The sequence below is a fragment of the Gymnodraco acuticeps genome, unplaced genomic scaffold (assembly GCF_902827175.1).
Source record: "Gymnodraco acuticeps unplaced genomic scaffold, fGymAcu1.1, whole genome shotgun sequence".
Lineage (NCBI taxonomy): Eukaryota > Metazoa > Chordata > Actinopteri > Perciformes > Bathydraconidae > Gymnodraco > Gymnodraco acuticeps.
The window spans coordinates 33,789-44,662 of NW_022991669.1; the positions used below are offsets into that span (position 1 = coordinate 33,789).

The following is a 10,874-nucleotide window of genomic DNA, read 5'->3' on the forward strand; positions in this document are numbered from 1 at the left end:
ATTTATTTAAGTTTAAAAATATGTATTTAGACCCCTAGCTTGCTCACATGATGACAATATATCTGCTCACTTTGTTAAAAACGTTTTGTTTCTGTAACTTACCTAGAGTTAGACTCTCCTCCGCTGACATCCATCCTCCACAGCAGCCAGAGGTGAAATGGCAGTTGGGACATTTGATGGACAGTTGGACAGTTGAAAAATGATACATTTGAAATAACTCAACCGTGATTGGGCAGGACAGTGCCCAATGACAGTGCCCAATGTTAGCCCAGTGTTAGTCAAAACTAATGTGTTGACTACGTGCATTTTTATTTTTTCTACGTACACATGTGTGTAAAATAGTTCAGAAATGACACTGAATGTGTTGAATTGCCTTTGACACAGCAGTGTGTTAAAAAAAAATGACACATTAATTCTAGGAGTGTAATACTTTTACAAACACTATGGTAATAATATGCATTCATTATGACAATATCATATTACTATAGGAGTGGTCTATAGTGTGTTCAAAACTACAGAAACACTATATATTATACTATAGTTATAATATTTAAAATAATATAGGAATACTACAAAGATCTAGATACATAGTATTACTATTGAAATATTATAGGGCTACTATAGCTAGTAAAATGGCACTACAGAAAAGACTATAGTAATACGATAGCTGGTGAAAAATACTATAGAACTCTACAAACTTACTATAGGATACTATACAACTCTTATAGTAAACTATAGTAATACTATAGTGCATTTTCGTAAGGGCAACAACAGGGAACTGCGTCGGGTCGATGATCGTGTTGCTTTTAATCACACGAAGCCAGATTAAATTGAATAACGACTTCTCCAACCTTATACTTTGCTCCAGAGTGCCGTGGTTCATTGTTTATTAATGTGTTTCTGCAGCATTTACCGACCGCTGCAGTGTTGGCTGCTCTTCCACGGGAGTTTATTCTCCTCCGTTAGCTCCCGGTTAGCTCACATTGTAGCGGCCGCTCTAAAGTATTCACTGTCCGACTCACACAAGCAGCTGATACATATCCCCAGTTCCCCTTAGCCTAAGTGAATGTGTGTCAGTCTGAATTGACGCTGTTTGGCATCACAACGCTGTTATGAAAGTTTCTCTGGTATAAAATGGGTGATGTTAGCATAGCAACCGAAGCTAAACTGACTACTTGCTATTGCTATCCTATTGTGGCATAAACCGTTTTCTACAGGCACATTTTACCGGCGTATTTTTATTATGATTCTACTTGTGATAGTCGGACACGACAACCCATGTATTGATTCCATCCGATAGCTGCTATAATACAAAACAAAACGTCTGCCTCTCTCCACAATGATCAATAACAATGAACGGATGGTCAAAGTAAGGTTCAAATAAACAGAATCACACGAAGCCTGGTTAGTGTTGCCTGATTTATAAAGTGTGTTTATAAGCACTACTGCTTGTAGGCAGGCATGACAGTCGACCCATGTTCAGGGGAGGTGGGTTTAGTTTCCTGCACGCCTCGACGTAAGAGAGAGACGTAAGCAACGCCACCTCTTAGCTCCGAAGCTCTTGCCTCTAGACCGACAATTTTTTGGAGCTGGAAGTGAACCCGATTCCGGAGCTAAGAGCCGGCGCCGCTGCGGTGTGAACAGGAAAAACTGGCGCTTTTCAGGCTCCAGCTCCGAGCCGGAGCTGAAAAAGCGCTGGTGTGAAAGGGGCAGAGGCTGAGTTAACCCTCCCGCTGCCTCCTGGTGCTGCAGAGATTTCATGAAGTGAAGGAGGTTTTCCTTCTATAAAACAGCTGCGGGCAGCAGATACTGTGAGAGTCACAGACATGAATACATAGATCAAGGCAGACTGGTGCACACACTCTCCTGTTTTGCCAATCCGGTGCTTAAACAAATATAGCTCTACACCCCTGGCCGACATGTCATTAAAATGAAGTCTGAGTTCGACATTTTAATTCATGTCCTACCAACACTGGCAGGACAAAATGCGACACGCCCGTTCTAAGCCGTGTCCCTCACTCCTCACATCCCAAGCTGCATCCCCAGAAAGTTTATTATGTTGTTACATCGTTTCAGATGTTATGTTTCAGTTGTGCTCTTGATAAGCCATTAAAACAGTAAAACACGTTCAGTTTCCTTTTGCTTTTTGTATCTCTTGTTCACCAAAACATACCCATCTGTGATGGAAAAATAAAGTAGGCCTAATCCAAAAGTAATCTAAAAGTAATCTGATTACGTTTTTTAAGACACGTAACTGTAACTGTATTCGGATTACTTTCAGAGCCATGTATTCAGTAATCAGTAACTGATTACATTTACAAAGTAACCCTCCCAACCCTGCGGATACGTAATTTCACATTCTTGCACAGTTTATTGCTCTTATACCGCGATTGTTGCCAACTATGATGCTCAACAGCTCGCTTAACGGAACTTTGACTTTGTTTACCAATCACGGGAGTATTGTGTATAGAAAGTGTTGAGTTATATTTCTCGCACTACCTAACATCCATGAAGGCAACATGACAGAGGGAGGGCTGTCACTCAGGATGCCAAACTACTCTTTGGTAAGCCCGGCCCCCCAAGCAACATCAGGGCCAAAAGTAATAAAAGATCTGAAATTGAAAAACGATCTGAAGGCGGAAAAAAAGTGAAACCTGAAAAAAAACATTTGAAACTGAAACAATTATTGTTTTGAATCTGAAAACGTAAAATCTGAATATGTATAAAAGTGAAATATGAAAATAAATATTTTATTTTAAAAAAATTGCTGAACTGAATCAAAATAATATTCAACCTGAAAGATTATTTAAAATACTTATTTTTAGTTTGAATACATCATTGTATTTTTCAAAGTTCAGGATAAAAACTTGAACTTTCAAATAAATTGTATATGACCCTGATATAGCTCCATAAAAGGCTCCCTGTATTCTGGAGAGTGGCCACCAGAGGAAGATATGTTCAAACTAGATGTTGTCTATCTAATTGTACAATATTAGAAAGAATCCTGATAGTATCCTGATACCAATATGTGTCATATTTGAAAGGAAAGAAACATTTATATTGTAAAACTTTAAAGCATTCAAGAAGTTTGTCGCTGAGATGTTTTACAACTTTGTAGCCAAATAACCGCAAAGGAAAACATCTCATAGCTCATGGCTTTAGTGAGCCTGACAGCCTCAAAGCAACACCATCAAATGACTGTACATCATGTTTGACTTCATCACAAGTAAGTAATAAAAACAAAAGTAAGAATAACAACACTATAATAACTAAACATAATAATACTTACACTAGTTTAAAATATTAATGACCTGGAAAGATAATTTGTTTTAATGTTTACAACGCTATCACACCTTGTGTTTCATTATGTGTTATCATCATCATCTCCATCAAACTGGCCTAAAACTCACCTGTAGGGTATTTCATGTTTTCCTCCCTTTTGCATGTAAATGAATGCAGGGCGCGTGCGGCCTTGCATGTAACTTGTTGTATAGGTCTGGCTGAGTGGAGCACCAGAACCTGAGAGGTGGAGCCATGAGCACACTCTTAAAGCCGGAGCTGGTTCCTATCCTCACTGCCAAGCTGACGCGAGGAGCGGCTCTCAGAGAAGGCATCCACAGCGCCGGGGTTGCGGGGTTTTGTCAAAGATTTGCTCTAGGAAAGAAACCTATTCTGGCCAGAAGTACTGCGTAAAACGCGCACAGGACGCACCGACGGGCACAGAAGTGGCTGCCTGTACTTGATTTTCTTTTTTTCGCTTGAGCTGAGAATAACAGCGTGGATCTCTTCACTAGAGGCATTGCAGAGGGAGTACAGCGGGCTCGGGCCTCTGAAGGAGACATCGCTGAAGTTTCGCTCGGTGTCTGTGAAAGTGACCACAGTCAGATTATGCAGCATCCATTGGACATAGGGCTGCATTACTATCCTCTGGAAGGCCACCCTGACCACAGAACTCATCGCTACAGGAGTTTCATGATAGAGGAGATCCTGACTGAACATCCAGCGCACAAAGCGTCGGCTCCGGCCGGGGAGCTGCTTAAATTCGGGGTACAGGCTCTGCTCTCCGCCCGACCTTTCCACAACCAACTAGGTAAGAGAGGCGGATGTGAAGAGAGGAATGCAAGACATCTGAGATAATTAAAGAATGCCTTTTTATTACTCATATCATAAAATCATGATACATTTTTTATAATTATTTTTAATTGCATACAATACAGCAAAGCGTATTTCGATTTTTGACGCAATTAAAGGGGAGATCTTTTAACTTTCGTTACACGCAGAATTATTTTTAAGAATCGACTTTGAGCTAATCATTTGCAACAATCCAGAAAATGTTTCAGTTAAAGGAAACTGCACATGTAGAGTAGATGAAAAGTCACCTTGCATTTGTTTTCAGAACAATAACGAAGTCACAGTATATATATATATATATATATATATATATATATATATATATAGGCCTATATATGCTATATATATATATATATATATATATATATAGCATATATAGGCCTATATATATATATATATATATATATATATATACATGTGTGTGTATATATACTGCTACTAAATTAAGTTAAACAGACCACAAAGGGCTTTATTCAGTTATTATTATATTGTTATTTTGTTGATATTAAATCCTCAAATAAATACAAAGTTCCGACATAATGCTTATATTCATCAGAAATGCATGTGTGTCGCTCCTTCAGTGCTGAAGGCCGACCAGAGCCTCCTGAAGTTTCCCCTGTCCCCGCTGTCCTGCCCGCTCGGCTCCCCGCTGCTGTCGGCGGTCTCGGGCCTGCAGCTCGGCTCCGGGTCTCACCACCTGCCGCTGGACCTGCACCTCCGCGGGAAGCTGGAGCACGGAGCCGACGGAGGCAGCAAGAGTAAGAAGGGCCGCCGCAGCCGCACGGTGTTCACCGAGCTGCAGCTCATGGGCCTGGAGAAACGCTTCGAGAAGCAGAAGTATCTGTCCACGCCTGATCGGTGGGTCTGCAGTGTATGACTTTATCATCCAATACAGTGGAAGATCTAGAACATTTTACATGGGGGGGCAAAAGTGTGACAAGTGTATTAGCAGGGTGGCATGTGAGGGCTGACGGTACGTGGAACTTTAAATATAGATTTATATAATAGCCTACTATAACTATGTATTGTTATATAATGCCAACACAAGTTTTATAAGTGCACAAAAGGAACAAGGCCAGTGTTCACACTAAACGGTGCAGCTCTTAAACAGTATATGAATAGCAAAACTCAAATATAAAGTATAACATTTGCCTTCAATATGAGTATAAAACAAAAAGTTAAGTACAAAGAGGCTACCATACAATTATATAAGTGAAAGCAATTAAAGTCCACAAATGACATCACCATCTGTTTAAGAGAGCTTAAGGCGATCTGATCATCAAAACATTCCACAATATATCTTTCAGTACTGAAATCTGCTATGTGCTGCTGGAATGGAATATACAAGGAAAATAAACACATCCATGCGGTCCAGCTGGAGTTTCTTCTGCCTGCCTGTCCTTCTTTCTGAGTCTGACACTTCTTTATTCCTCACATTCATTTTTTTATGTTTCCTCTTCTTCTTCACTTATGTCTTCATCTCCTCCTGACTTTCTCCTGCTCTTAGCCTCCTGCTATCTAAACTCTCTTTTCCTTTTCAATGTTTCCCGCTCTTTAACTCCTGATCAGTTCCCAGTTCATTGTAATTTTTGTACTTGTATTTACTAGTTTTACTGTATAGGATTTCCCCTGGTTTCATTGTTGTGATGTGTGAGTAACCTGCGAGCTAAGTGCTGCTTAGCTGACGTTATAGTGATCTGGGTGACGTAGGCCTACTGCCACAAAGACCGCCCGTCTGTTAAACGATGGGTTCAAACATGCAAGTTTTAATATTTTGTTCAAACACTTCTTGTTTTTATTGAAATCAAAACTAATCAAAGGGAGGCTAGGGGAAACTGAATGACCTTTAGCCCGGCTGTGCGACGCTGTTGTTGCGGGGCCGTATATTTGAGGGGCTTAACATTACATTGATTGCTTGTTTCAATGCTTTTAGTAGCTTGTGGCAGTTTGTTTAAACTAGTACAGTTTTAAGACCACAAAAGTAAGGGGGGGGAACTTTTGCGTTCCTGTAGGTCCGCCTCTGATACAATATAACATTATACAATACTGCTTGCCACATTGGTGTTTCAAAGTCTTCTTAGCATTTCTAGAAATACAATTATCTATGGTGTTGGTCTAAAACATATAAAGTGGCCTTAAATACCTCTTCCGATCATTTTTTCAATAGAGATCAAGTGTTGAACTGAATTGTGAATTGTTCATTTAATAATGTCTTTGTTCCTCACAGAATAGATCTGGCAGAGTCTTTGGGCCTCAGTCAGCTACAAGTGAAAACATGGTACCAGAATAGGAGGATGAAATGGAAAAAAAATTGTGAGTATTCTTTCTTTATTATGGTGATGATGATGATGATGATGATGATGATGATGATGATGATGATGATGAAATAATAGTGGTAACTCAGTGAGTAAAGACCCATGTGAAGCAATAGCCCACTATTTGAGGAGGTTATATGAAATGCGTATGTCTTAAGATGCAGTAGGCCTGGTGTCTGAAGAGGGTTGTGTGTTGAAGTTGAGTGTTTCGCCTGTTTAACCCGCAGGTGTTGCAGGGCGGAGGTCTGGAGTCGCCCACTAAACCCAAAGGGCGTCCAAAAAAGAACTCCATCCCCAGCAGTGAGCAGCTCTCTGAGCAGGAGCGCTGTGGGGCCCCGGGGGGCTCAGAGGACCCTCAGGAGGAATGACTCTCAGAGTGGGACGCTCTTTAGGATGGACACACTCAGATCCTGCGTGGAGAAGACGCTGGAGCAGGGCGATGTGCCGCGGGCCCTGCAGGGGCCTCGTCCCCTCGGGCCTAGGCCCACCATGGGGCCCCTCATGGTGAACTGCTGCTGCTGAGGAGGGAGCGCAAAGCTTTGCAGTAGGTCTCCTCTTTATATTCTGAAGATCACTCGCACTCCTCTGTTTGCATTCCCTTTGTGTAAATGTTTAATTATGAAATACATTCTGACTGATATGTGCTCTGTTTATAATAAAGGACTAAGGCTCATACAAAGCTTTGAATGCAGAGCGTACAGTACAAGTGAATTTGATGATGATGATGATGATGATGATGATGATGATGATGATGATGATGGTGATGATGGTGATGATGATGATGATGATGATGAGGCTCATCAGTTATGTCAAAGTAATGGTGTAAGTAATGTTTCAATAAACATTCCAAATAAATGAGAATGAAGATGTGGATCATGGTTTGATGGCTTTATGGGATACACAAATAAAAAAAATAATAATATACTCGATTGTTGCTACTGTTAATCGTGTTGTGTGAGTAAAGCTGTGCAACCAGTTCCCCTGCATTATTTTAACATCATTTCTATTTCCTGCTGCAGGTGTGGCAACATTAGACTGAAGCAGCAGCTGCGCTTTAACTTGCCGTTTTCTCTAATCCCAATATTCCTTGGATTTTCATTTATAATTACAGTGTTAATGCTGTGTTTGCGCTTCAGACATTTATTGTATGTCGCTGTGTGTATAGCCTTCTCTCAAATCACTGCTGTGATTTGTACTGAGTGCAGACTTTCAACATTACCTTGAGCTCGAGGACGCGGAAGAGGAGACATGAGGAGGCTCACATTTATGATTGTGGATCAATGTGTTGCTTTTTCATTTCTTCTCTTGTTTAGAACCGATCAAATCAAATAGAACGGACTAAACTGTGCCTTCTCAACACACATTCTGAAAGTACGAGGCAGGGAGGGGGCGGGCGCCCCGCGGGACACGGTCCGCTTCACACAAGGAGAATACAATAATATAATCCAATGCAAAATTAAATAAGATCAATGAATTTAAGATACGATCAAATCCAATAAAACATTCGATTATATAATAAGATACAAATAATGTACGCTAAGAAAAGACAAAAGAAATGACTGTCCCAATTAAGATAAATGAGATATTCCTTGTATTGGTCGCGCGATGGGAACACGTGCAGCGTGATGGACAGCACAACAACCGGAGGGAGCGGAGCTATAAGCAGATACAGTTCAAATAAGTTACAGTTATAATTATAATTATAAGCAGTTAAAGTTATAATCAGTTACAGTTATAAGCAGTTACAGTTAGGCTATAATTATTTAGGCTACAGTTAAAAGCAGATAGTCATAAGCAGTTATAAGCAGTTACAGTTATAATCAGCTAAATGATGATATCGCTCATGGAGAGCGCCGAGGATGAACAAAGCATTATCTATACTCGATTGTTATAATATCGTTATAATATAATTAGTTATGATTGAATCATCGATGTTTACAGCGAAAGTGCGTCTTTTGATTTTAAAATGACATTTAATGCTGAATTGTGTGTTTACATGTCTTTTGAAAAAAATAGGGTTAACGTGGCTTTTGATACAAATATTTGTCACCCCTCCGTCGTGTTGGTTTCTCCCTTGCTTTGGTGTTCCCGGTCAAATTTGACCGGTCTGTTTTAACTGCTCTTACATTAACATAAATAACATTAATTATCACCAAATTCTATTTAAAACTCTTTAAAGCTGTAAACAATGTCCCAATATACAGTTTTACATGAATATACAAACACTGAAAATGTACTCTAAAATGGATGGATGGATGGATGTCGATCTTTGTGTGTTCTCTGATGAGAACATCATTTCCTATGAACTGTCCTTTTTTGACTAGGACACCAGGTGCTACAACGTTCTAAACCTAAGCATTCAATGAAAATGGTGATCCACATTTATTATATATTTATTTATTTGCCTGCTCATTTATTATATATTTATTTATTTGCCTGCTCATTTATTATATATTTATTTATTTGCCTGCTCATTTATTTTATATTCATTTATTTCACTGCTCATTTATTTTATATTCATTTATTTCACTGCTCATTTATTGTATATTCATTTATTTCACTGCTCATTTATTTTATATTCATTTATTTCACTGCTCATTTATTTTATATTCTTTTATTTCACCACGCATTTCATGGAACATCAATGACGATTGATGTAAACTACCTCTGAGCTAACAAGGAAGGTCATATGTCAAAGGCACGTGCACACATTCTGTTCTGGCTTCTAACGACCAAGTGTTGGTCAGCAATGACTTCTGACATAACAAACAGGAGGAGTACTGCTTCCAATGGAATCTGCCCATTCTCAACAACCACACTTGGTGCATTCGGATCATTCAGGGGCCTTTGTGGCATGATAGCGCCCTGCTGCCAGCATTAAGAGGCTGACTCCAATTACTGATAGCGGCTGTTTATGTATAGAAGGACTGTGCTTAGACAGAGCCCAGGCTGTGTGTGTGTGTGTGTGTGTGTGTGTGTGTGTGTGTGTGTGTGTGTGTGTGTGTGTGTGCGTGCGCGTGCGTGTGTGTGTGGGTCAAACCATGCGGCGAACCAATTACACTCTAATTTACCAAGTTCTCTTCGTTTCTTATTCTACCGGAATAGAATAGCATGTAATTCCTTTATTGTTATTGTACAGTAACAACAACATTTACAAAATAAATTCTGTCAGTGCATATCCATAAATCAACAAGCAATACAAACATTAAAAAACACTTCATCCTATTATTTCATATGTTCACATTTGTGCTTGATGTGATATTTTGTTTTGTGGTTTCATGGTGCTGCTCAAATCTGAACACAAAAACCTTTCAAATCTCTTTTTAGGAAAGAACAATCAAAATCTTTATTCAATAGGAATGTGTTCCAGGGAAAAGTGTTTTGGAATATAGAGATAAAATGATGTGCCTTGCTGAATATCCCAGAAGGTACTTGGTTGAAATATTGGTGAACTGAGCTTTTACTATTTAAGACACAAATCAAGCTGCCAGATTTACGTCTATGATTTTTGGTGTAGTAAAATATATTTAATTAACTGTCATACTTTTTACATGGTAATATCAAGATTCACAAAGACCTAGAATTTCTTAAAGGTGGGGTAGGTAATTCACTTCAGAAACACTTTGTGTTATATTGCATGGACTGCTCTTAACATCCCGATAGCAATGAATACATTAAATGCTTTGACAATAAATACATTTAAAAAATGTCATCGGTGGAAGCCGTGGCTCTGTAAAAAGCAAGACCAATCATCTGAGCCGGCCCGGCTAAAATAACTGGATGGCCTACCTGCCTGTCAGCCTTCCGTGTGATGGAGGAGGGGCTCTGTAAGGAAGTGGCAGATGTTTTTCGGCTTTGTACTTTCAAATTCTAGCTCACTCGAGCTGGTTTCTCCATTCTTACCTACCCTACCTTTAAGTAACATTTCAAATGTATACACCTTTTATTCATAATACAGTGTGGGAGGAGTACGTTTTATTATATATTTACTCATAATATTAACATTATTTATAGTCACTGCTCATAAACCTTAAAATACTAAGTAAATGTTCATCTAAAACCATAGTAGCTGTTTGAATCCGCGCATGTGTCTTGACAAGACAAGATACCCGCGATTTTGGACGACGGTTCAGTTAGGTTTGCACTTTGAAGGCTGTCGGGGGAGCTGCATGTAAGTGTTGGTAAGTTATTGTCTCTCTGTTTAAGACTTATGATAATATATGTGTCTTACTCTTTCTGCATAATAGCCTGATTATTGTTTGCTTGAACCATGTTAACGTTTCTGTGCAATAGTTCACAACGTTGAGAGATTATGTTTTGGATAGGCTATGTTACGTGCTGTTAGCTAGCTAACCATAACTGTAATTTACCAGATCATTAAAAAAAACACTCACATGCATCTAAAGAAGCATAGAATAGCATTGTCAA

General features: G+C 39.3%; 1 protein-coding gene across 1 annotated transcript; it reads left to right on the forward strand.

Annotated features, from left to right (window-relative positions):
• The first annotated feature begins 3,592 nt into the window (after positions 1-3,592).
• barx1 (BARX homeobox 1) lies at positions 3,593-7,234 on the forward strand. Its single transcript, XM_034198677.1, has 4 exons — positions 3,593-4,090; positions 4,713-4,989; positions 6,359-6,444; positions 6,674-7,234. Exons 1-4 carry the CDS (start codon positions 3,889-3,891, stop codon positions 6,706-6,708), a joined length of 600 nt encoding a protein of 199 aa, XP_034054568.1. The 5' UTR covers positions 3,593-3,888; the 3' UTR covers positions 6,709-7,234.
• The last annotated feature ends 3,640 nt before the right edge of the window (positions 7,235-10,874 follow it).